Raw genomic sequence first — 27732 nt, 5'->3', positions numbered from 1 at the left:
ACCTGCATGTAATTACATCTGTAATTAATTTCTGTTATTACATTTATAATTACACTGTTGACCCATCCCTTACACCTTACCCTACCCTTAAACCTACCCATACCACAAAAGCTTTCCCTAACCTTACCCATATCCCACCTCAATAGCAGCACAAGTGTTTTGCAATTCAATATGAACCCAATAAGTACATTGTACTTATTTTTTGATGTAGGTACATAGTAGTTAAGGCCACTTAATATAAAGTGGGACCATGATATTTCATAAATTTAACTTGTATGCACACCAATATAACAAAACGCAGTAATAAAAAGCAATAATTATGCATGATTTTGTTTTAGTGGAGCAAATTATTAATTTTTGAATTGGTTCATTGAAGTGGACGGTACAAAGTCAGCATGAAATGGAAGTTGCAATAATTTTTTCTTCCCTATGTGACATACTATATCTGAGTGTAACGGCTTCTCGAACAAGAACAAATGTAGGGCGGGACTTGATTTTATCCAGGAGGAATTGATTGGATGGTTGTGGTTTGCTATTGGTGGATCTCATGTGAGTGACAGGTCGCCCCGCCCTCGTGCCAGTAATCGCATCATCAGAGAAGAGATGTCGCTGCAAGAGGGAGGGGAAGTTATTTTGATTAAAGATTATGAGGACACATGAATTAAAACAAAAATAAATAATGAGGTGCATGGATAAATCATTTATAATAAATACTGCAATATTTCATTAAAAAAAAAAAAATGTCAATTCTGATTTCATGGTGACTTTAAACTGATTCATAGAAAAGATTTAAAACATCTCTTTGAATGCTCTCAAATTAGTTTTTATGTAATGTTCACAATGCTGTGTCATTTTATATTGCCAACCAAGTCATTTTAAATTCTCTATATCGCTCTGCCCTAGTTCAAACCCTACAAGTGAGACTGAATGGTTAAGACGTATTATTCCCAGGCTGCAGAGTAGATCATGAGGGTGATGAATCCGATCAGAAGCAGCAGGAGCAGCAGGAAGAGGTGCTGTGTGTTGGGAAATGACGCGGCTGATCGTGCCGGTCGGCTCCGCAGGTACTGATCCACAGAGTCGGTCAGGCTGTACTTCTTAGGAATGAAGCCCAGATCTCGCTGTGCCTTCTCGATTTTAAAGGTGTGACTGACAGCAATGCTTCTCACCTGCAAGGGATGCAGAGGTCAGACGGTCGTGTCAGGAGTGGTCAACATGCTAATAGCAACCTCATCTGAGACAGAGATGAGATGATAGTACTGATGTCTCTGCGATCTCAGATCAGACACACAGGTCACATCCTTTCACCTACTGTACATGTCAGAGACACAAGCTTTCAAAGCAGAACTTTGGTGCTTCACCTTGTTAAAAAGAAGTGCACTTTATTGTATTAAATGTGTACTTGCAGTGTAGCTACTTAAAAATTGTACTTGCAGAAAATATAATGAAAAAAAAAGACCACTTAAGACCACTGTTTTATTACTTTCTGAACACACATAAGTAAACTTTTAAAGTGTTTTTGTAAAAATGTTACATAAGACTTTATTTTAAGGTGACGTACTTACTATAGTAAATTAAGCATAATTATAGCTAACCCTAAACCAAACCCTAACTTTAACTCTATAGTAAGTACAAGTAGTTAATTAATATTACTTAAGTACAATGTAACCAAAGTGTAACCAAAAGTTAAATTAAACATTTTACTTTTAAATTGTACATTTTAAATGATTGTTTCAAAAATCGTTTGTCATGCTTTAAAGTACTTATTTTGATGCATTGACAAACCTACTAAAGCACATGTAAAGTACTTGATTATAATTTTAACTGTAGTAATATTTGATATTACATTTAAAGTTAATATATTTTAAATGTACTAAATTGCAACTTTATTATTACAAATATATTTAAATACATGACATACAAGTTTCAATAAAAATTAAATTAAAATATATTTTAGTTTATCATAAATGTGTGTCAGTACATTCAGCAGTAACTTCAAAGTTAAATTTCAAATATGTACTTAATGACAAAGATGTACTTAAGTCCCACTTAAGTGCAACCCCTTCAGCCGTGACTTATTCATGATACAGCACCAGCCTCGAGTACCTTATTGCTTTTAAAAAACAGTTACCACACAATACAAATATTAAAGCCAGAAATATGTATCAATGTAACTTTCATGAAGTAAACTTTTTCTAAAAGCCTTCCTTCCGCCGGAAAAAAATAGTCCCTGACCGTGAACAGCAACAGAAGTTACATTATTACACCATTAGATGGCGGCAAAGACTGTTTTTATGAGTGTGTGAGTCAGTAGCGAAGACTTTTACACTGAAAAGACTGAATTGTTGTGAACATGGAACAAGACGCAACTGACAAATGCTTTGACTAGCGCTGTCAGTCACGGGAAAACCCCTTAACTGTTAAAAGGACAAGATAATACATCAGACATATAAACAGATTTTTAATTATGAACATAGGACTGACCTGAAGGAAAATGCTAAATGTGAATGCAGCTAATAAACTCGCTCAATCGATCTTTTTCTCACAACACTCTTCTACATAATATAGTAAGCGTCAATGAACAATATCAATTGAGAACATACAGTTCACGTTGCTAAGAGTGGTTGCTAAGGGTGTTGTGTAGTGATAATACACAGAACCGTTGAGTGAAGCGGTCATAGCCGTGTTTTATCATGAATAAAACAGCTATTGACCAATCAGAATCAAGGAAAGGAACTAACTGTTTTAGAATTTAATTTAATTGTAAACAACATGCAATTAAATGTAAAAAAAAAAAGTTACATTCAGTTCGCACAAGTATATTCTTGCAAAATAGTAAATAGTATTTAATAAGTACTTTTTTAAAAAAGTACACTAAAGTGTACTTCTTTTTCACAAGGATCTGTAATTGTTTGTAGCAATCATTCAGTTAAAAAATGTTTGTTATTTGAGTTGACTACTTTTCTAGTTGTAGAAACTGATTAAAACATGATGAGACTTTAGGTTTTGGGGTGAACTATCCCATTAACAGGTGTCGCTGTCAGATTGCCCTGAAGTTGAACACTACGCTGAGAGATGGGCTCTGGATTTGACTTCACAGATCAGATTCTGAGGCCTTCACATTTACTAATGGCTTTAATGACCTCCTTTTACCTGGCATTACTTTTACATTGAGTGGCTCTGTACCCGCGTGCTCTCCTGGCACGATAAAATGCCCCCACAGTCTCTCTCCCCTTACCAGCCTTCAGATTGGGTATCTACATGGAAAATCTCCACTGGGCCGAGAGCCAGAGTCGGTTCCCCTGACCCAACACACTGCTGTCTAGACCAGGAGCCGTCTGAAGTGTGTGCGGGGTGACAGGGGACACATAATAAAGATTATCGTCTTGGCTAATGAATGTTTGTGATGTTATTTTTCCACAGTAGTATCAACAGATTAGATGAAAATCGTGTAAGCGGGCCCTAACCATAGCTTGCCTCTTGCATGTTTGTTCTTATTTACACACCTGACTTCCATTTTTTCTTCACCGAAACAAAATTTTTAAAATATTTTTTTCCCAAAGTGTGAAAATAAATTAAAAGATTCTAAAAGTGTCTTAAAGTGCCCCTTAGTACCAATTGAGCATCGCTTAAATGCCACAGCCTGCCTGAGTATTTTTACTGACCATGTCCATCCCTTTATGACCACAGTGTATTATCTTCTGATGACTACTTCCAGCAGGATAACACACCATGTCACAAAGCTCAAATCATCTCAAACTGTTTTCTTGAACATGACAATGAGTTCACTTTACTGAAACTGACTCCACAGTCACCAGATCTCAATCCAGTAGAGCACCTTTGAGATGTGGTGGAATGGGATATTCACATTATGGATATGCAGCCTAAAGAATTAATGCAGTTTTGAAGGCAAAAAGGTGTCCAAATCCAACCCCTACTAGCAAGGTGTAGCCTACCTAATAAAGTATTAACACAGACAAGTGAAGAGATACATTGAACATTGAAAAGTCCCAGTGTCAGCACTCTGGAAACACTGTTCAGGCAACTGTGAAGTTTTCAGATGAATGAAGACAACTTTGGATAGACACGTGAAACTTTCAAAAATTATCCTCATATTGTAATATTATCCTCATCTTATATTGTAATCAAGGATGCAAAGCTGCTTTGAAACAATATGTATTGTGAAAAGTGCTATACAAATAAACTTTAATTGAATCAAATCAAATTAGAGACCTTCTTCTATAACATTTCCTTACAGGGTACAGTTCAAACTAATTGGTTAGTCAGATCAGTTTAATACATAATTTAGCATAAACTCAGGAATAGTTGCTAGAAGACAGGAGTAGATCTGACATTTTGTTCTGATAACAAAGAACGTAAAGCTCAGAACGTAAATTCCCACATCTGGATTATTTAGAGATGACTGTGCTGTGTGAACAGATCATGCTATGAAACAGATTAGTGCCATCTAGTGTACAGAACACCACAGAGCAGAATGTATACTTGTAATACATGACACATTGAACTAATATAGATATATGTTGGCCACAAAAAGTATTTGGACACTATGAATGTCACTGCATTTTAACAAAATATCAAACCAAACAGAGGCTTGTTTAGTTCCAAATGATAAAATAATAGATCCATTCATTGTGCAAACCACTTGGAAAAGTGTGATTTAAGTGTCCTGATGCGTAGTTTTGGTGCCACTGTGTATATTATATAGTGTACGATTTGGATCAGAAACTGGGATGGAGATTGCCATCGTGTGATTGACATACTCATTTCCTGGTTTGTGTGCTTGTGTGTGCTTGTGTGTGTGTATCTTTCCTCAGTGGCACTTCACCTGTCCATCTCAAACCTAAAGCTCCAGCAAGGAGCTGGTGTCTCATGTTTTATTCACAAAGCAATCATCAAACCTGCCGCCATCTGACCAGAATCGCCCCTTCAGGCCGTGGCTTCTGTTTCTCATGACTAATGCATGTCACACCACCAGTGTTTCTTGCTCAAACTTTATGCCAACTTGTTTGTCGTCCTTTACTACCATCCCAGAATCCGCTGTGATATTTAAACAGATAGAGGCGGCACATGCAGACTGTTGTGTTTCATAGTTACAGATGCCTGCTCATATGATTTAGGAAATCTGATGGATTATAGAATGTAAACTCTATGTTCATTATGTTGAGTGCAGGAGTACTAGAGCTTCTGTGCATGTTCAGATGCATTAAAAGAAGTACCTATATGCTGACGGTAACCTAAGCTATAGCTATTGCACATGCACTAATACCAGTATCACACAGTAGCTGCAGATTTGTTGGCTGCACATCCATGAAGCAAATCTCCCATTCCACCACATCCCAAAGGTGCTCTATTGGATTGAGATCTGGTGACTGTGGAGGCCATTTGAGTATAGTGAACTCATTGCCATGTTCAACAATCCTGTTTGGTGGTTGGTGGTTGTTGTGGTGGTATTGCCAGACCAGCCCGTCTATCACCAACAACCACGTTCAAAGTCACTTAAATCACCTTTTTTCCATTCTGATGCTCAGTTTGAACTTCAGCAGATCATTTTGTCCCTGTCTACATGCTTAAATGCACTAAGTTGCTGTTGTGTGATTGGCTGGAACAGGTGTACCTAATAAAGTGGCCAGTGAGTGTAAGCTATACAACTTAAATGATTAAATCCTATCATGATATAATTTTGTTGATATTCAGTATACATATTACTATTGGTTAATCGTACTATGGTTTTACTATGGTTATACAGCTCCTCAGGGTGTGTTTCTCTATCCTAAGTTCTCTGATTGTTAATGGAGTTTAATTACCTATAATAGTGGAAAGGGAATGCAATTTCACACTGCTCTCAAGATGGCATCAGAACAACTTTATTAGGAAAAAGTGATTAGAGCAAACTGCATAATGTAATGAAGGCTGGAGAGAACAAATTTACCTCATTTCTTGTCAGAATCAATGGGATTTCCAGTATAGGACTCAGAGTCACATGCAGTCGCTCCATCAGAATTGCTGGAGAAAACAAGAAAGTTCAACAAATTAATTTCTCAATTCAAGCTCTAGGTACAAAAATGTGATTACAAAATAAATAAACAATAAGATTGATAGTTGAACTTGAAACAACAACAACAACATTTTATCAAATAATAATAATTTTAATTTCACTGTAGTCACACCTGCTGAGTAGACCAGAAACACAGGAAGGTGAATCAGTGGCCGACCATAACCCAGTCTTTCAAACTGGAAATAGATATACGTATAGCTGCTTAAAATAGCAAATAATTGTAGTACAACAGAGAAAACTTTCAAATATATATGGGTTAATTAAATATACTTGGATTGATTGCTACACACCAGAGGTGTCAACCATTCAAAGACATTGACGGACTCCCCATCATTGATAAAGTAGGCCTGTCCACTCTAAAAAAAAAAAAAAGACAAATGAGCAATAAATACATTATACATAATCTGGGTTCAATACTGCAATAAAAAAGGAGAAATCTCTATCATCTCACACATACCGCCACAAAGGCTTTTTCTGCAGTGAGGGCTTCTGCTGCTAAAACATGAGCCATCACCAAATTATCCACATGCACCCAGTTCATCTTGGCATTAGGATCCCCAAAACAAAAGCTGAACAACCTCCTCTCCACGTTTACCTGAGAAGAGAAGAGAATAATAAAACCTTTTTTCTGCATTCTACAATCAACAGATCTTCACAGAGCTAGCAACACCCTCTAAATGCCCCAATATCCTTCAAGCAAAAAACAAAAAGTGTGGCATTATTTTGAACAAAATTAGGCCAAAAAGATGTTTGTTTAGAGTTTTCTTTCATCATCTCGTGTTCAAGATCTGCCTATGGGAAGGGCATCTGTACCATGACCTCTGCAGAAGTATCCAACTGAATCAAGTTTGGCTTGACAGACAGGAGTGCGTGCCCAATGCCAGGTAAGGGACTGCCCCTTACCAGAGTGCATAAAGCACCTGCAAGCACTACCTTTCCTCAGTTGACATTCTTCTCACGACCTCTGGATAACTTTATTCACAGCTTGTTGGTTTATGGACTTCACGATTGTCTGGACACATCTTTGGATCAGCCTCCACCAGAGGTGTTTGTCTTGTTAACCAAGTTAGCTGACCTTTTCCTAAAAGCCACCCACGCTCGTACTTTCCATTAGACTGCCCACCTCTTACTTTGCCTTTTTTTGCCCTGTCCTTCGGCTATCCACCATTTGAAATCTTAATTTGGTTTGTTTTTTCGTCATGGTGCTTTCGAAATCAACAATGGTTACACCCGGGGACAACCAGTCATGATTCTGTCTGGCCGCTTGTGACGCCCTCATCACTGCAAGGGATTCCCATTCCTTCTGTGTTGTTTGCATGGACCTTAAAAAAAGCTGAAGAAGCAATCAACTTTCTCAAGAATGGTAGCCATTATTTGGAACTCACTAAAGTTCTGGCACCGGAGGCTCAAAGTGGCTGATGCACAGAGCATCGATTTAGGATTGTCTGACTCTGACGGGGAACAAGGCAACATCAGCGCGCACACAGGGGTCTAGCTCACAAGCCGTTAATATGGAACAGGCAGCACTTTCTGTTATTACAGGAGACCCATGTCCTTTGCATTCTGAACTGTGGTGCAGACCTCTTGTCAGACCTCCACCCTCAGGTACTGAGTCTGCTGTGGAGGAGATTTGGCCAGGCAGCCGTCTATCACATCATTATGGGATGAGGCCTTGGCATGGGCTCACTGGCCTATCCATGGCCCAACATGCTACTCTACACATTCCGCCCTCTTTGCCTAATAACGCCTACCCTAGTCAGGGTAAGAGAACAAAGCCTGACTCTGATTTTGATAGCACCCAGATGGCCCAAAGTACCATGGCTGGCAGAGATCATCCCTCTTCTGTATGTCCTCTTCTGTGTGCTCCTCCCATTACGAACGGACCTCTTGTCTCAAGAAAACAGGGAAATCTACCACCCTCACCCAGAAAGGGAGGGCCTCTGGGCTTGGCCCGTGAGATGGCAGACTTAAACACATTTGGGCTTCCCCCACATGTTATTGCCACTGTTCGGATTGTTAGGGCCACTTTTATATGGTCTCTATATGAAGTGGTGTGTGTTTTAAGAGTGGTGCCGGTTGATATCATATCAGTGCTCAGTTTTCACCGCAGTAACTTTCCCCAGGAACTAGGGCCTTTGGAGTGGTACTCAATGTGTTTCGCCCATAGACTGTAAAAAAAGATGAACGACGCGATGCCGCTTCCTTCCATTGTATTGAACTGAAGCCAAAACGGACACGTTACACAAAAACGTCAAAAAAAAAAAAAAAAGTTTGGAACCTGGGCATGCGCAGAAAGACTTGTCAGTGGAGCCCGGAGGCAGAGTCACGGTATCAAACTTCCACCCAGACGACTGCGTCATCATTGATGTATTTTAAATAGGCTATATAAATTATACGTAATTTAAAATTCTACCTATAAAATAATAGGCTATTCTGTTTCTAGAGCAATAATATTTTTGAAACAGCAAATTCAGTAGATGAACTCAATATAATATGCCTCTAGAAACTTTAAAATGTCAGAAACGGTCCTGCCATTTTAAATAAAATGTTTAAACTAACCTTACAGGAGATCGATTGCTGTAGACAGTGCTCTATAATTAATTAGAGTAGGCTATCATTAGTTTTATCCTGCTAATTATTATTTTATACCCATAAAAATAATTATAACTGCCAGATAACGATCACCTGCTTTTCCCCCCGTCATGGCTAACGTTAGGCGTGTTATCTTAACTAATAACGTTTATGCTTTTTAGCTTATGAAGTCCACATTTAACGTTACTGAGAAAAGCTCAGATATCCGTCAGATCCTGTAGGTCAGTTAGTACAGTTACTGCTGAACAGCTCATTTTGTTGTTGTGAAATAACACAGAAATTGAAAATTAATAGTTATTTATTTATCTTCAATCTCCCCTCGAAGCTCCGACAGTCCTCAGAGAAGCTGTCAATCAACTGTGAATCACGATGACACACCCCGTTTCTATAGCACCAAATTGCTAGCTAAAATCAAACTTATCACAAAAACGAACAATTGAATATAAATCAGCGTGATAACAACTACCTTAAATGACCAAAACCATCTTTCAGAAAGTTTTATTTGAAGCAGAATTTATTTTTAAGTTTTCACTGAAGTCTCATTCGACTGCATTGAGAGGGCGGGGTTTATGACCTGTACTGCATCCAGCCTCCAGGGGGCGATCAAAGAGTCCGCAGCTTCACTTTTCAGGACATATGAGGCACACCCGGTTTCGCCTGCAAAGGGTCTAAATGAAGTTCCGGGTAAAAATTTCCCTCTCAGAAAGTACCTGCTTGCGGGGTACTACTTTTTCAAAGTTCCGGAACTTACTGGGGTGGGACTCGGGCGCTGAACATGCTGATTGATTTCACGTAGCATTTTGATTGATTGACTCCACCCAACATTTTATTTCAACCACCATTCGACAATGGAGTTTGAAAACACAACCGATGGACCAACAACGAGGTTCAGGCTTTATTAAGCTTATATGCAGAGGACGAAATCCAGCTGGAACTGAAAAGTCACACGTAGTCCTACGTCACCGGACTTAATCTTCACGATATTTTAGACCTGGAAAATTTTCCTGGTGGAAAATTTTCTACTATTAACGTCTATTTAGTTGCTATCGCTGCATGTCATGTTGGGTTTGACGGCGCTACAGTGGGGCAACACCCCCTTATTCGTAGATTTATGAAGGGTGCTCTCCATTCCCTTCCAGTCCCTAGAAGAGCAGTTCCAGAGTGGGAACTCTCCATGGTGCTGGAGCCTTTGTCTCAACAGCCTTTTGAGCCCCTGGGAAACATCTGATCCCCTTAACCCAACACAATGAATACCATTTTCCCATTTTAAGCATGGACTGTCAGCTTATTCATGTCAATATGCATGTCCTTGTACCCTCACCTGACACCAAAAATGTCATCAGTGTGTGCATTTTCAGGTTTATTCATGTATGCATGTTACCACATCTCATTAAAGGTGCCATCGAACGTTTTTTTACAAGATGTAATATAAGTCTAAGGTGTCCCCTGAATGTGTCTGTGAAGTTTCAGCTCAAAATACCCCATAGATTTTCTTTTAATTAATTTTTTTAACTGTCTATTTTGGGGCATCATTAACTATGCACCGATTCAGGGCTGCTGGCCCTTTAAATGTTCACGCTCCCCGCCCACGGACCTCGCGCTTGCCTTGAACAGCATAAACAAAGTTCACACAGCTAATATAACCCTCAAAATGGATCTTTACAAAGTGTTCGTCATGCAGCATGTCTAATCGCGTAAGTACAGTGTTTATTTGGATGTTTACATTTGATTCTGAATGAGTTTGAGGCTGTGCTCTGTGGCTAACGGCTAATGCTACACTGTTTGAGAGATTTATAAAGAATGAAGTTGTGTTTATGAATTATACAGACTGCAAGTGTTTAAAAATGAAAATAGCGACGGCTCTTGTCTCTGTGAATACAGTAAGAAACGATGGTAACTTTAACCACATTTAACAGTACATTAGCAACATGCTAACGAAACATTTAGAAAGACAATTTACAAATATCACTAAAAATATCATGATATCATGGATCATGTCAGTTATTATTGCTCCATCTGACATTTTTCGCTATTGTCCTTACTTGCTTACCTAGTCTGATGATTCAGCTGTGCACAGATCCAGACGTTAATACTGGCTTCCCTTGTGTAATGCCTTTGAACATGAGCTGGCATATGCAAATATTGGGGGCGTACATATTAATGATCCTGACTGTTACGTAACAGTCAGTGTTATGTTGAGATTCGCCTGTTCTTCGGAGGTCTTTTAAACAAATGAGATTTATATAAGAAGGAGGAAACAATGGAGTTTGAGACTCACTGTATGTCATTTCCATGTACTGAACTCTTGTTATTTAACTATGCCGAGGTAAATTCAATTTTTGAATCTAGGGAACCTTTAATTTCTTTGCTGAGGTAGCACCCTCACTTTGTGTGTGGTTTGCTACTTTGTGACGTAAAGCACCACCTTCTCAGGTGACCATCGTCTAGCTTTCAGGGCCTCACTGTGAGTGTATTGGGCAATCAGGAAGCAGTCCATATCTCCCATAGATGGTGGGATATGGATGGTGGGAATGGGATATGGATCTCGAACATGAGATGATGAAAGAGAACGACAGGTTACTGTTTGTAACCCCAGTTCTCATAAACTTTGAGTGGAGAGATCCACCAAGCTTGCCCTGCTTGCTGGACGAGAAGCGAACATGCTCTCTGAGGAAAGGTAGCACCTGTCTGTCAAGCCAGACTTGGTGCAATTGGATGCTTCAGCAGAGGTCAGGTGCTAATGCCCTTCCCATAGGTGGATCTCTTCACTCAATGTTTCAGAGAATCGGGGCTTCTTTATAGCTTCTTTATCGTAGAAAATGAAGTTGTATAAAGTGCTGCATAAATAAACGTGACGTGACTTGACTGGAGTGCCGAATTGCAGGGCTTATGCAAACATATCCACATCGCTATGATTAGCTGTTTTCTGTTTTCTCACTTCTTTTTAGCCTTAATCAAACAACAAAAATTAACTTTGAGTATACCAGGGCCTTAACTGAGGGTGAGTAGAATACAAGATTAATTGTGTAGAGATTACATGAGGAAGCACAGCCACACATGTGTCAGTATAAGCACAGACAGACATGTTTGTATGTAGAGTTACAACAGGAACAAATCCATGCTTCTGTATGTAGAATGACACAAGAAGCACAGAAAGAAATGTGTCAGTATGTAGTGAGTGACAGCAGAAGCACAAACAGAAATATGTTTGCATGTAGAGTGACAGCAGAAGCACAGACAGCAATGTGTCTGTATGTACAGGCACAGCAGAAACACATGCTGTAACAAGAGCCTCTCACAGACTCCATTAATATTGTACAGCTCTGGGCACATTGGCACAGCTGAGCCTGCAAAGTACAACTGTCTGGGATCTGAGAGAGATCTGAGAGAGAGACTGTAAAAGAGGATAAAGTGTGAAAATGAAACAGGGGAATGAGTGGTCTCACCATCACCCTGTGCAAATGTCTCCTCTCTTCGGGACCGTAGATACCAGAGGGGCGTAGGACACATGTCTGTAGAAGACCACCACCTATCACAATAATACCTCAATATTATAAGCAATTTATCCATGACCTATGTTTTCATATTCACAAATATATCATTAGATGCCTAAATATAATCTAAACAAGATTTTATTCTTTGAACCAACTCTGAAATATCCAGTTTTGACTAGTGAGCAACCAATATGAGACTTTTTACGTTGTCAATACTGCCATCATGTGCTGCTAGAGAGATATATAACATTTACAAAAGAGTTCTGTGGTTGTACCATGGCATGAATGCTATGATTTTTTGATATTTACTATGCTACTAAATGATTACATTATACAAGTACCATTGCTTCTCTTATGAAAAAGTAGTGTGCTTAATGTATTGAATGTGCACTTGTAGTGTACTTCAAGACTTAAAAGTATGCAAATGGTATAATATTAATTACAAATTGGTCCAAATAAAGACCATGTAAGTATGGATGGATGAACTGCAACTTCATCATTACAAATGTGTACATCATTTAAATTTAAATACATAATATACATGTTTCAGTAGAAATTACATTATATAGAAATTACATGTTAGTTTGCCATACATGCTTAACTTTAACCAAATTCCACAACAGCCACACTGGCAAATACTGTATATCATTCTATTATTATTATTATTTTTTTTTTTTTTTGCTTTTTTTATTCATATCATCAAAGAAATCTAATGCTGATCTGGAAGAGTTCACTAAATAAACCAGAAAAAATAATAAAATGTGCATCTAATAATATAATTTCAGACTGCTTTAAATTGCAATGTTCCTGAAAAAGTTGTTTCTCACTTTGTGTTTTGTAAGGAGGTGTGCGATTATTAGCACAGAGCCCACACACCGCTTCCCCCGTGCTGGGTTTTATTGTTAAGCCTAGGTCTAAATTTAAAACAGTGTCAGCAGGTCTGGTTGGGTTGGGTTGCAGGCTGTGGTCATTACCATAGCAGCCATTACCTCAGTACCTCATCAGCAGTGGACACACACACATTTACACACACACACACAATATGATCAGGGTACATGACACCACTTGCGCTTATTGCTATTGTGCGCAATAACAAGATTGACTTCAGAGATCAACACGTTTCCATTTCCGTACCTTTTGTTGATCTTCCATTGGCAGCGAGCACCATGTGTTCAGCGATGGCTTTAGTCCTGGAGTAATGGTCTATGTGCTTGAAGAAAGAACAAAAAAAAATTCACATTTAAACAAATGACAAGACCTGATGATCATTTGTAAACTGTACAATGACTTAGTGTAATCCTCAAATGAAATATAGGATATCAATTCTTCAATAAAAGTGCTCAGATTATAAAGTGTCCAATTCATTTGATAAATTTAAATTGTTTTTTTAATCTTTGACCAAAACACACTATAAACCACAATATATTATATAAAGGCTATCAATATGGTTAATTCAATACCGTGCCCAGACATGGTAAAAAGTATGGTAAACAAAATGCATATATACTCCATAGAAATAATTTCTCATAAACAAACAAAGCCTTTTGTGAAAGTCATCAAACATAAGTCAACCTCGGCCGAAAATGAGCGCCAGTGAAATCTGAGTGTGTAAGCTGTACCGTTGTATGATTCATCAGATGTTATGTATTCATGTATGAAGTTTGGGCAGACAAAAGCGGGTGACTTGTGTAGCACTTCAGTGCATCACCCGAGTGAGGTGTCGGATGGACTAATTTGATTCCATTAACCTTCCTTAACTTCAGTCTACTGTTCTTCGAGACAGTGAACCGGAGCACACAGGAGCAAAGCACGAGTCAACTTCAACATGACACGGTAATCCCTAGTGAAAGTCATCCACTTCTGATGCCTGTGATCGCAATAATCATGATGTAACAGATCAGTACATCCAGTGTACAGAAGACAGCATCACTGATTATAATGAGTTCCTCTTTATATATTTTGTTGTGTTGTGCTGAATCGTGCCGCTTGCATCCGGTATTGACATGAGCTGCATCCCAATTCGAAGGCCGCTTTCAAAGGCAGGCTGCATCACCATGGCTCCGTGTTTTAAGCAGTGAGACGATTCTGACTAAATTAAACACCTCCGAATGGCCAGTGCGTTCAAGAGATCAACAAACATAACTGTGATTGGCTACATTTCTCACCGCTGCAAAAAAAAAACAAAAAAAACATTGTAAATAGAAACATTTGATGTTCTCCAGAGTGCAAACACAAAAACACATGGAGCGCTTGCCAAATTTGTTTAGCCAGTATGATATTATTACATTATCAACTGAGGGTGCTCTTGCTTTCGTATTAGGGTGATTATATTTAAATTTAACTTTGTGATGTTTTTTACACGTTTTAATTTTTTTTAACAAAAATAGACCCAATTCATATATTACTTAATCTAATAATTAGATTTTTTATTAGTTGCTGATGTGACAGTCATTTATAAATGGTTTAGTTCTTCATGAGTCATACATTCACTCATGATTATCTGTGCATTAGTCAAGAATGAATTAGTGCATATTAGTGCACATGTATTGTAAAGTGTTACCAAAATTGATTATATCATTAAGAGATTGCAGTTTCTCCTAGTTCAGATGTTAATTAGCCGAAGTAATACAATTTAAGATTTATGTTTAATGTCGCAATATTGTGGTTTGCAAAAAAGGTTTTAGAACAGGCCTGGCTCCACAGTGGGGCAGGGCGAGTCTGGCCCACCCAATCAGAAGCATTCCCCACCTAACCAGGAGACTAGCTCACCCAACCAGAAGCCTGGTCCACCCAACCAGGACCTGGTCCACCAAATCAGGAGCTTGGCCCACCAAATCGGGAGCTTGGCCCACCTAACCAGGAGCTTGGCCCACCCAATCAGGAGCCTGCCCCACCCAACCAGGAGTTTGCCCCTCCTAACCAGGTGCTTGGCCCACCCAACTAGGTGTTTGGCCCACCCAATCGGGAGCCTGGCCTACCCAACCAGGAGCTTGCCCCTCCTAACCAGGTGCTTGGCCCACCCAACCAGGAGCTTGGCCCACCCAATCAGGAGCCTGCCCCACCCAACCAGGAGTTTGCCCCTCCTAACCAGGTGCTTGGCCCACCCAACTAGGTGTTTGGCCCACCCAACCAGGAGCTTGGCCCACCCAATCGGGAGCCTGGCCCACCCAACCAGGAGCTTGGCCCACCCAACCAGGAGCCTGCCCCTCCTAACCAGGTGCTTGGCCCACCCAACCAGGAGCTTGCCCCTCCTAACCAGGTGCTTGGCCCACCCAACCAGGAGCTTGCCCCTCCTAACCAGGTGCTTGGCCCACCCAACCAGGAGCTTAGCCCACCCAACCAGGTGCTTGGCCCACCCAACCAGGATCTTGGCCCACTCAACCAGGAGACTGTCCCACACAACTAGGAGCCTGGCCCACCCAATCAGGAGCTTGGCCCACCCAACAAGGAGATAGGCCCACCTAATCAGGAGCTTGGCCCACTCAATCAGGAGATAGGCCCACCTAATCAGGAGCTTGGCCCACCATGGCCCCACACTAAATAACAACCTATCACAAAATTGGTGGATTTCATGAAATCAGATAACAAGCTGTAAAACTAAATAACCTGTTAATTTCATTCAGATGATGCATCACTATCTATGGAAATCACACTCTCTCCAGCTCTCCCTCCCATACAAACACACACACATACAGTACAGACACACAGACAGAAACATTCACATGCACAGAAAATTCTTGTCAGCACTGCCCTGCGACCTATCAATAAAACAGTTTTGCATCTGCAAAATTACATGACGTTTTTTAGTATCGAGGGAGTAACGTCGCTGTGAACTTGAAGCTTCACTATTATAGAGACGCTGCTGCCGAACACTGTTGAGAGAGTGAACCAACTGAGGTAATTCATACAGGCTTAATCAATCTATCACTATAACTCCAATCTTCAATAACAAATCTCCAATAATTCCAATCTCCTATATCCAATAAATGCATTAGTCTGTTATCAATGGCTCAAGCCTCTGTTACTAGCTCTAAAATTATGTTTTGAAATGAGCAACGGAGGCTTGGAATGAGATGCAAGTCCAACACACAAGATGTTTTAAGGACAAAAACCTGACAAATGTCTTAAAATACAACATCGGAACAATGTCTTGAGGTGTGGTAACCGTAGTAATGCACACCCAAGGTGTATTTTTCAAACCTGCTCCTTTTTTCACACTTGGCCCACCTCAAAGCTGGAGCCGGGGTGGCTGGTGTTCAAAAAACAAGTCTCAATTTTGAACAAACCTCCTGATGTACCAACATGTGCACTTCAGAAACTGTCTGAATGCAAGATAAATCACAGCATCTCACCATGTCCAGCGGCACGCAGGGAACCGAGTCTTCATCTCCATCCTCAATGGGTCTGCCAGCAAACGCCACATTCACTGTGCTGGTGTAGACGAGTCTCGAGATGCCCCGCTCCGTACACACTACAACACGCCAACCAAAACCAGGTCGGTAAACACTTACAGCATACTTTAAATAATATTAAACTTCTTATTCTTTCTTAAATATTTCTTTCTTAAATCCTTCTAAGATTACCTTCTTTTGCATGTGAATTTGGTCAAAAGAAGGTATCTTAGAAGGACTTATAATCATACGAATGGGGAATATTTTAAATACCATTGGATCCTTTGAATACAAGCTCTAGTGAGAAACACTCATCTGAATAATAGGCCTAACAGTTACAGTACTAAATGATATAAATATTTAAAGCTCACCGTTTATGACATTGTTCGTGCCGCCAACATTGACTGACTCGATCTGCTTTCTCCTCAGCTGTAGAACAAGAAAATACATGAGCAGTGTATTTCACTTCATGATGTTATGATAGCAGTTCACTCCTTAAACACTCAGATATAATAATGCAACAATAATAGATGTCAAATTGAAAAATGAAACCTAAAGCATTTACCACATCATAGCAAATTAATCTTATTACAGCCTATAACAACTATGCCTTAATTAATTAATTAGTTGACAACTGTGATTCTTTGTTATAAAAAGAACTCACAAATGTAAAACTGATAGAAAATATGATTTTAAAAAGGTTTTATAAAAAGTGTGCAAAGTAGAATTGTACCGATTTCAATTACATACATTGGGCGAGGTAAAAAATGATAATTAAGATAGATATTATGGCAAACTTAACATATCAGCACATCAACTTTACACTTTTTTCACTTTAAAACTATTATAATCCATCATATAAAAGAATATAATAAAATAATTATGGGTAACACTTTACAGTAAGGTTCATTAGTTAATATCAGTTATCTACATTAGTTAACATGAACTAATAATGAACTGCACTTATAGAGCATTTATCTATTTATCTATCTAATATTTGTTAATGTTAATTTCAACATTAATAATACATTATTAAAATTAGTTAATACACTGTGAACTAACATGAACAAACAATAAACAACTGTATTTTCATTAACTAACATTAACAAAGATTAGTAAATACACTAACAAATGTATTGCTCATGGCTAGTTCATGTTAGTTAATACATTAACTAATGGACCTTATTGTAATGTGCTACCGAATGATGTGATATGGCCTGTTTTATGCACACTAAAATGTTCTACATGTAAATACTAATATACTGTGATGTAAAATGGGGACTCAAGTAATGTTACATGAAATCTGGCTCAGTGTTTTAGTCGATTCTAATACAACCCGAGCTCTGATCAGATGCATGTTATATTCACTGACCTGCTCAGGACCTGACATCCCGTAGGAAGCGGTGTGGAATATTACGTCCACTCCTGCACAGATCTTATACAGGGCATCATAATCCCGGATATCAATCTGGGAGTAAAACAGAACACAAATGTACTGAATCATAATAATGCCATTCAATCACACTGATGTGCAAAAGAACGCAATCTGTGCAGAAATCATTCATTACACCCATTACAGTATATGATTTATATATATATATATATATATATATATATATATATATATATATATATATATACAACATATTATATATATATATATATATATATATATATATATATATATATATACACAACAATTTGCCTAAAACCTTTAGATTACTTTTAGATAGTGTTTCCAGATCAATGTAGACATATCCCAGATTACAAACAACCATTGAAACAATGTTAAGTCTGATGCGTCAACACTAATTGCATTGAATTAACATGGCAAAGCGATATTGGTTCAATCCACCCAATGTATGCTGTCGGATTTCATCGAAATTTCAATGCTGATCCAATACACTTTAAACACTGAAATGTCAATCTCAACCAAAATGATGGTTTGGATGAAAACTAAACATTGTATCAATGTCACCGTGCTATCTGTGAAACTTACGATTTTTGTATCCTCATCGATCATGTAAATTTCTTCACTAATGTACTGGTACATTGGACATCAAGTGGCAACTCAGTAAAAAAAAACACTGGTACAAAAGATACATCCCTCAAATTCAACATGCAAGTTATTATTACCATATAAAAAGTTATTCATATTACCATGTAAAACTGCAAAGTTCCAATAATTATTAATGGGACATGAACTGAATACAAAAAAATTGTCAATTTTGGTTTCTAATTTTCGCTTGAAATTAAATTATTTCAATATTTGAGAATATTTCACTGGTTACATTTTGTTTGGCAGGAATAATCGGCACTTCTGCAAGAGCACTTTTTGCACAGATTTGTTCATGATTTTCAAGGATGAGAACATGTCATGCAACCTGTACATGTCTAACTTGTTTGTCTTTTACCACGTTGGTGTTTGATTGAATGCACAATCTTTGATATCAAGGATATGGAAAATCTGGTAACACTTCAGTATGGGGAACAAATCTCACTTTTAACTGGTTGCTTATTAGCCTGAATATTGGCTGTTTATTAGTACGTATAAAGCACATATTAATGCCTTATTCTGCATGACCAGTACCTGAACTTAACATCTACCTTACTAACTATTAATAAGCAGTAAATTAGGAGTTTATTGATGGAAAAGTCATAGTTAGTAGTGAATATGTGTTCCCCATACTAAAGTGTTACTGAAATTTTTCTCCTCCCTCTTTATTTTGCTATCCTAACTATAAACAATGATATTATTAGTTGCTTTAAGCCATTTCCCCTCTGCAGTAAGATTAGACCATTTTTTCACTGCGACCCACCAGTTGAGAACCACTGATTTAAACCAATAACTATCATACACCATAAACTGCGAAAACCTGCTGAAACCTTGTCAAGTACTGTTTTACATGGCAGTTTCAGATTCACTTTCACGGCTCTTCCCGGAGCCTAGCGGTTTCTCCGAGACATCCGAGCGTGTCAGTGAAGAGTCATGAAGACCTGTGCTGAAACCGGAGGCTGCTGTCCTGTCTCAGCAGTGCACCTGGCACCCACCTGCTTCTGTTACGCCCCGCTGCCCAACAGCCCCTCGACAACCCAATGCTCTCCTCTCCAGTTTCACTGTACCTGCTGGAAGACAGCTCCATCTGGGATATCCCAGGGCGGCTTGTGGAGATCCAGCAATAAGACCGTGGCCCCTTGTCCGGCCAGAGCACGGCCCAGCCTGAATCCGAAGTATCCGGCCCCTCCGGTGACCAGCACCCTGCTGGCCCCGCACCGCCTCTGCTCTGGGCTCTCCAGCCTGCCGGCCACCACGCAGTTGGGACTGTTGCACAAGGCGCCCACCGCCCCGTTGGCTCTGTGTCTGATTGGGGCAGCGGCGGCGCTGCGGCTGTGGGTCTGCCGGCGACAGTCCAGTAGACATGCACAGGGCAGCTGCTCCACCTGACACAAGGACCTGCTCTGCTTCATAATGCACACGGGGCTTCAGATACCTCCACTGCGTCCAGTCTGGGGATGAACAGAGACAGTGAGAGTCTAATGAATGAGCGGCTGCTGTGAAACAGATCTGCCTATGAGTGAGTGAATGAATGCATAATTCACCTCTCCATGTAAAGAGGCTGATGCCAAACTTTTCCTTACACTCGCTTTGAAACCCTTACCAAAAACTGCTAGAGTCTTCACACACTGCTATACTTTTTGAATATAGCAACATTTACACTTTAAAATTAATCAGAAATCATCACTAGAATGATCCAATATCACTTGTACTCAAAAATTAAAAATCATATACTCAACCCCTGTCATTCCAAACCTCTATGACTTTCTTTTTTTCTGTGAAACACAAAAGTGGATATTTGAAAAAATTTTTCAATTGTTTTTGTCCATACAGTAAAAATCAGTGGGTTGTAAAACAACTCTGGAGCCCATTAAAGGGTAAGTTGACCCAAAAATGAAAATTCTGTCATTAATGACTCACCCTCATGTCGTTCTACACCCGTAAGACCTTCGTTCATCTTCAGAACACAAATTAAGATATTTTTGATGAAATCCGATGGCTCAGTGAGGCCTGCATTGCCAGCAAGACAATTAACACTTTCAATGCCCAGAAAGCTACTAAAGACATATTTAGAACAGCTCATGTGACTACAGTGGTTCAACCCTAAAGTTATGAAGTGATGAGAATACTTTTTGTGTGCCAAAAAACCCAAAATATCTACTTTATTCAGCAATATCTAGTGATGGGCGATTTCAAAACACTGCTTTATGAAGCTTCGAAGCTTTATGAATCTTTTGTTTTGAATCAGTGGTTCGGAGCTAAACGTCAAACTAAACGTTTCGAAACACTTATGACATAAAGAAGCCTTGTTTACTGAAATCATGTGACTTTGTCAGTATTTTTTTGTGTCACAGTTAAAACACCAAATATATCAAATCTTTTGATCAAACTGTAAAGAAATTGTATAGGATTTTTAGATAATTTCCATCATTTTAAATGATTTTTCTGAATGAATGGCTTAATGAAATTCATGAATGTGTAATATATAAAATATGAATATTTTGTCTACACTTTAAACTGTCAACACATTTGATTTTATTCCATGATTTTATTTTATTCTGATGTTGAACAATATTGAATAAGCAGCAAAAATAAAAATAAAAAAATGGAAGAAAATGGAAGATGTTATACTCAACCTTCAATAAATAACCAATGGAATTTGACAAGTGCTTCACAGGTTCAACATAAGACAAAAAAATATATATCTAACAAAATTCTAAGTCAAGCTGTAAGATTGTATTTGATTCATAAAGATTTTTTCCTCCTTTTTTGTTTTTTGTTTTGTTAGGATCTTGTTGCATTCCATATTATGAATCCAGCTAAAATTCTGCACACAGTCTTTAGTATTAGAAGATATGGCTCTACAGTATATCAAACCATATGTAGCCTACATATTTATGTCATGATAAAGGGACTTTCTTTGTTGTTGATTAAAAAGGGTATATATTAAAAAAAAACAAAAACAAACAAACAAAAAAAAAACATTGCAAATAGAAAGACATCATTCAACAAATTATATTTGAGTCAGTATACTGTAGGCCAAAACATTTTAATTTTCTATATTACAATACAGTGTTCATGTTACACGTTTTACAAGTAGTGCAGCAAAAAAAAAAAAAAAAGGAAAGAAAGAAAGAAAGAAAGAAAGAAAGAAAGAAAGAAGTACCAAGTGCATTTAGTTCATTAGAATTAACTTTGTGATCAGTAAGTAGATGGAAACATGAACACTGGTAAAATAAAGTGTGACCCAGAATGGAAACTATAGCCTACACATTTCTCCAATACCGATATAGCAGTAATAAAATAATCGATTTAAGTTCTCTATACACACGTAAGCACGTTTCATTATCAGCATCGAAGAAAACCGTAGAAAATAGCAATAGATTAAGCATTTTTAAGCTGAAATGCAATTGATATAATATTCAAAATGTCTAAGAATGTCATTAAATTTGCATGTCCCTCTTGTTCTTTCCTCGCGCCTTCACATTGCATTTTTTGATGATTGGTAAACTTTAAAACGAAGCTTTACCTGTCAGTAACTGGTCATATGTGTTGTGTCCATCAGCTGCGCGCGCGTCGCGTCATCCCGCTAGTGTCTCTGGTGTTCTGCGTCTGTCAATCACCTGCGCTTCACCTGAGAGCGTTACCGTAAAACAGCGAGTGCGCGCGAACCTACCTACACAGCAGCCAATGAGCACTAGCATGCCATGTCATGCAGTTTACATTTAACAATATCAAAAGAATAAAATGTGAAAACAAAACTACTTTTCAAACGTATAATACATTGAATGATCCTGCAAAAGCATATTATTGATGCATTTTATAGGCTACAGTGCAGTATAAAGTATTCATTTGTCATATTTAAAAAGTATCTATCTATCTATCTATCTATCTATCTATCTATCTATCTATCTATCTATCTATCTATCTATCTATCTATCTATCTATCTATCTATCTATCTATCTATCTATCTATCTATCTATCTATCTATCGAGTATCAGATCTTTGGCATCACAAATGCACAATAGCAAAGAAAAATGCTAATATACTTTGTATACTTCCCCTCCTCCCCAAATACTGTCAGATGGTAATATCATGGCACAAATTGTATGATACTGGAATTCATGTATGCCTATGTAATGCCTATATGCCTATGTGAAGTGAGATGTGTGATTACGCTAGAGCACCCCACCAGCCTACCTTGCCGGGCCCAGTTTAATCTAAACTAAAGTATTCTGTCCCCCATACATTTCTGTGAATGTGCGAATCTTCCAATTTATTAACCGCTATAGGTAAGAAACTAAAAGAAAAACAAAGTGCAGTAAACGTTAAAACTATTTGTGGTACAAACCAGTGTTTATGATACCAGTTTGCAATACAAATGGGTAGTTTTTTTACAGGTAAAATAACTGGAAGTGAATGACACCGGAAGCCAGACAAATCACAAATGCTCTTAAGCTGCAATTTGAACATTAAAGCTGTCACATTTCTTTCAACCATGCTTTTTATAACAGATACCTATTTACAATATGTTTCCAAAATATTATTTTTAGCCATAAGCTTATTAAAGGTGCAATATGTAATGTGTGTAAAATATGATTTTTGCAGTAAAATATCCAAAAACCACCAGTGTTATATATTTTGTTCACTTGAGTACTTACAATATCTCAAATGTTTGCAACTATTTGTAAATCGTGAGAAAATTGCAATTTTAACCAAGGCTCCGGGACATGTGAGGAGTCGCCTGTCAATTACGTCACCCTCGGTCTGCCTCGGTTTCCGGTTTTATTTTGTAGAAACCATGGAAACACCAAATACACTTTAATATTTACATGTTTTAATAGACAAGGGAACAACTGTTTTGATATATTTATAGACAGAAAACTAATTGTTGTTATATAGCTCAACACGTTTAGTCTTATTGTTTAAATCAATTTTAATTTCAGCTTTATCATGCCTCAGAGAAATACACTATTTTGTCAAGTAGCTAACATAGCATAATCAGATGCAGCTTTATTTTTTAGTAAGAGTAATACTGAATTTTCTCCATCATACAATACATTTTAAAATGAATTGCATGCCATTTATCAACACAAGCCATCCAGCATTTAATATGATATTCTAAAATCTTACTGCAGTGTGTCTCAAACAAGTGTCTCACAGCAGCCGCCAAGCGAACACACAGCTATAACATAATTTCCAACACACTCAAATGTATCTAATATGATAAACAGAGCTGTGTTACCTCTTAAGCTTGACCGGAAAAGCGGAAGCGGCACCGGCGACTGTGTCATAATAAAAGTTCTGCTGCTCGTGAGGCGTGTGTTGCACAATCACTCCAGCGGCCTCGTTCAGCTTCCACAACAACTCGGTCCTGCTCTGCTTCATACTACAGTAACGTTAATAATCACATCCATGAACATGTTTTCTTCCCGAGTCCTATCCCGATTCTTTTCCACCGGCTGTGAAGTGAAGACGACGTGTCCCAAGATTCCGCACTCAAACTTGGCATCATCAAGCTATGCCTTTGTTTTGAATAGGCCTCTAGCGACCTCTAGCAGGCAGAAATCTTACATATTGCACCTTTAACAAATATTTTTACATTAGGCCTTATGAAATTATTTATAGATGTTCGAATGAGTGAAACACACAATTATCTATAGATGTTATAGATAGTTGAGTTAAACAATGTATTTACTCAAACCACACTTTTGACTCCATAGAGTAGTTTATTCTGAATAAATAAAGCTGTCATGATTTGAATAGGTGTGGAGATCAGCGTCTACATTCCTTCCAGGTTCCTTGACCCCAAAATAGTTTTTCTACGAAAACAAAAGTCACCATGTTAAAAAGTATACAATAACATCAACCATTACATCAACACTTGGCGTGTGTATCATAGCAGAAGCACTGTTGCCTGAATGAACACAGTCACAAACCTGAAAGCTTTAGCTTGTTTCTGGAACAATCTCAGCTTCTCAATCTCCTCTGATAGTTTCCTTAGATCATCCCCCTCAAATTTTGGAAGCACTGTGTCCTTTGATTGTGGACATAAAAGAATCAACACATCATTTCATAACACTGAATCTGCAGAAATACATTTGAACGTGTTGAAAACCACGTACCCCTGCAATATATTGACATTAAAGAAATGTTGAGTACTTCCCCTTAAAAGTCATCATATACGTACTGCACTGCAGGGGTCTGACAGCAGTTTTCTGATAAGAGCCGTATCCGTGTCGTCAGGAGCCTGATGGAAACGTCCTCCTGTTTTATGGGCTAGACACTTCAGAAACTCACTGCCGGATCTGTTCAAAAAGATTAAAATGATAAACAGATTTTACAAATCACCTTAATACGTACACTATAACATATACATTCCAAGCTCCATTGCTGAAACACACTTTATTTCCATATTTAACCCCTCTACCCAGGTCCTACTCGCCCCGCGATGTGCAGGCCTTGAACCTGGGTCTCTGGCATGGGAGTCAGACTCTCTACCGAGGAGGCTAAAGGCTGCAACCTCTAGCGTCAGTCACAAGAGCATCTCTAGAGATCAGAGGAGTGAGGTTTACTCGCATAGCGACTACTAGCTGGCCTCCGTTACACTCACCCCCCTAAACCTCAATCCCATCCGGGTCACGGCATCAATGTAACCCCTCTACCCAGGTCCTACTCGCCCTGCTCTGTGCGGGCCTCCAACCTGGGTCTCTGGCTTGGCAGTCGGACGCTCTACCAAGGAGGCTAAAGGCTGCAACCTCTAGTGTCAGTTGCTCTTGACATCAGACATCAGATTTAGACATTCTACTGACTGCAAGCAACTTTGAAAACAACTAAAATCGCTGTATTATTCATGCCAGGCCAGTAGGTGGCGATGTCACTTTGTAAAGAAACACTACGCACCTATAGACTGAACATGTACTACATGTATACATGATGTCACCCTTTTCACAAATTCACGTTTTTGTAGTTTATACGGAGACAATAACGGTATTGTTTATAAAAACATGCACTTTGAAACCCATTTTCAAAAGTTTGCATTTTCAGTCCCCTAAAACATCATTGTCATGTAAATGAAAGGCCAAAACACATAAAAAGTTTTTTGTTTTTAGCTGAAAATGGTGTTATGTAAAAGACCCCTAAAAATAGGATTTTTGAAAATGTAGTCAGATGATATTAAGGTACAATCTAGCTGGCTGATACACGAGGACTTGTTAAAATCGCAAGGATGTTGTGATAGTCTTGGAAGCATCAGTGAGAATGGCTGGAAAAATAATCACTCACCATACAGTATGTCACTGATTTTAGTTGTCTTTATGACTCACTACTACATACACAGACATTATTCCATTCTAACCTACTGAGACCCTGCGACCTCATATGAGGACATTACATTTTTGCCTCTTGACACAATGATAGTCAATTTTGTAAATCTTAGACCTGTTGGCCACATTTAGGGACACTGCCCACACCACCTTGTGGTGATATCACAACATTACACCACTGTCAGTGAGAACAAAATGGCTGGAATATCAGCAAAAAACTTCTACCCCAGTTCCCAAAAGAAAAATGACCCAGGTAAAAAATCTATTCAAATTATATGAATGAAACAAATGTATTTATGTACAATACTGTCTCTATCATCATATGGGGATTAAAATTTGACATATTTTAGTAATAGTAGCACTCTAGGACATCAGTAAATGTGAAGCACTCGTTTGAGGACATTGGGACTATATAACGTTATTTTTTCTACCATGTGGTTAGCTAAACATGGGAATATTTAGATGGATTTAGACGCATTAGCATTGAAAAAACAACAACATTTGTCTGTGTGTGTGTGAGCAGAGTAAATCATAGTAAATCATAATAAATAATACTACAATATGGTTTATCAAGGTGAATCATGCTAGAATCCTGGTAAATCATTCTAGTAAATATCGGATATCGGCAGATAGGCCTACTCAAACCCCAGCTGGATCTCTAATTTTTTTTACGTTATTACAGCGAAACTTTCATTGTCAAGAGCAGAACAATTGCTCATGGCAATTGCAAACAACTCTGAGGTGGAGGATCTCTCAGATGGGGAAGATAATGATCCTGCTGTGGACGAAGTCATTTTACAAGATGTTGACCTCATGGATAAGCATCCTGATTTTTCGCCACCTGATTCATCAGGAGATGATTCCGGTGAAGAGTACACACCACCTGATGCAGCTGAAGATACTGACTCTGAGAATGAAAGTCAGCCAAATCATGCACAAGTGCACAGACGTGGACGTTAAGAACAGCATATTGAGAATGATGAGCTGGATGAGGAAGATCAGAGACATGGAGAGCCCAGACCAGAACCAAGGAATGCTGGACGTGGAGAACGCTGGAGGTCTGCTCCATTTAGACCAAATTTGGTCCAGTTTCAGGATGGAGATGATGGACTGAAAGATGAGCGAACAGGTTGGCAGCCACTGGATTATGTGGAGCAGTACATTGACTCAGACCTGATGAAACTCATTGCTGACTGCACAAATGCCATGTCACTGGGTAACAGTGGGAGATCTCTCTCAACTTCGGTAGATGAGATTTATCACTTTTTTGGAGCAGCAATCTTGATGTCTTGCATGCCTTATCCACAGATAAGGATGTTTTGGTCCAATGCCCTACAAATCCCCGCCATTAGTAACACAATGTCACGTGATCACTTCTTCAAACTTAGGAGCCATCTGAAAGTAGTTATTGACTATGATGTATCAGAAGATAAGAGGGAAACCAACAAATTCTGGAATGTGAGGCCTTTTATGGACCGTATTCTTACTGGCTGCCGCCTTCAGGTTCATCCAGAATGCGTCTCAATAGACGAGCAGATGATCCCGTTTACAGGGGCCTGTCCAGATGGGAAACTATGCGTGGTCAAGTGGTACGACAACAAGCCAGTTGTGATGCTCTCCACTGTTCACTCAGAGCAGCCAGAAGATACTTGCCAGCGGTGGTCCAAGAAGGGAAAAAAGTATGTGACCGTGACAAGACCAAGCATCGTGCGCGAGTACAACTCAAAGATGGGAGGTGTAGACATGCCAGATAGAATGATGAGCTACTACCGAATGTCTGTGCGGACGAAGAAGTGG

At 38.7% G+C, this 27732-nt stretch overlaps 2 protein-coding genes across 10 annotated transcripts in view; both read right to left on the bottom strand.

Annotated features, from left to right (window-relative positions):
* Positions 1 to 254: 254 nt before the first annotated feature.
* On the bottom strand, positions 255 to 23251 carry sdr42e2 (short chain dehydrogenase/reductase family 42E, member 2). Of its 2 annotated transcripts, XM_048189456.1 has the most exons (12): positions 22139 to 23251; positions 19677 to 20060; positions 17926 to 18021; positions 16925 to 16982; positions 16515 to 16633; positions 13297 to 13372; positions 12115 to 12197; positions 6534 to 6671; positions 6367 to 6432; positions 6189 to 6252; positions 5951 to 6024; positions 255 to 1169 (listed from the first exon to the last, which is right to left on the bottom strand). In XM_048189456.1, exons 2-12 carry the CDS (start codon positions 20019 to 20021, stop codon positions 942 to 944), a joined length of 1347 nt encoding a protein of 448 aa, XP_048045413.1. In that variant the 5' UTR covers positions 20022 to 20060; positions 22139 to 23251; the 3' UTR covers positions 255 to 941. The 2 variants fall into 2 exon arrangements, with proteins under 2 accessions (XP_048045413.1, XP_048045421.1); XM_048189464.1 differs by lacking the exon at positions 22139 to 23251 and having other exon boundaries at positions 19677 to 20232.
* Positions 23252 to 24108: 857 nt separating this feature from the next.
* The window catches only part of vwa3a (von Willebrand factor A domain containing 3A), a 48725-nt gene continuing 45101 nt past the window's right edge, over positions 24109 to 27732 (bottom strand). For 4 of the 8 annotated variants that reach the window (XM_048189364.1, XM_048189356.1, XM_048189373.1 and 1 more), the window contains 3 exons: positions 24801 to 24918; positions 24550 to 24647; positions 24113 to 24432 (listed from right to left, as the gene is read on the bottom strand). In XM_048189364.1, the coding sequence (XP_048045321.1) occupies positions 24393 to 24432; positions 24550 to 24647; positions 24801 to 24918 (256 nt within the window). In that variant the 3' untranslated portion in view covers positions 24113 to 24392. Of the gene's footprint in view, positions 24433 to 24549; positions 24648 to 24800; positions 24919 to 27732 lie in introns of all 8 variants that reach the window. The other 4 variants (XM_048189399.1, XM_048189390.1, XM_048189347.1 and 1 more) reach the window with 4 other exon arrangements.

The sequence above is a fragment of the Megalobrama amblycephala genome, linkage group LG1, assembly GCF_018812025.1.
Source record: "Megalobrama amblycephala isolate DHTTF-2021 linkage group LG1, ASM1881202v1, whole genome shotgun sequence".
NCBI lineage: Eukaryota > Metazoa > Chordata > Actinopteri > Cypriniformes > Xenocyprididae > Megalobrama > Megalobrama amblycephala.
This window is presented reverse-complemented; position numbering and strand designations above follow the sequence as displayed.

Bases quoted from the DNA above. Each gene is read 5' to 3' on its own strand.
- sdr42e2 (XM_048189456.1), bottom strand. From the start codon at position 20,021: ATGAAGCAGAGCAGGTCCTTGTGTCAGGTGGAGCAGCTGCCCTGTGCA. The intron at 16,634-16,924 runs GTGAGCTTTAAA...GGCGTGTTGTAG, and splicing joins CACGAACAATGTCATAAACG to TGTGTACGGAGCGGGGCATC. The intron at 6,672-12,114 runs GTGAGACCACTC...TTCTCTTCTCAG, and splicing joins GACATTTGCACAGGGTGATG to GTAAACGTGGAGAGGAGGTT.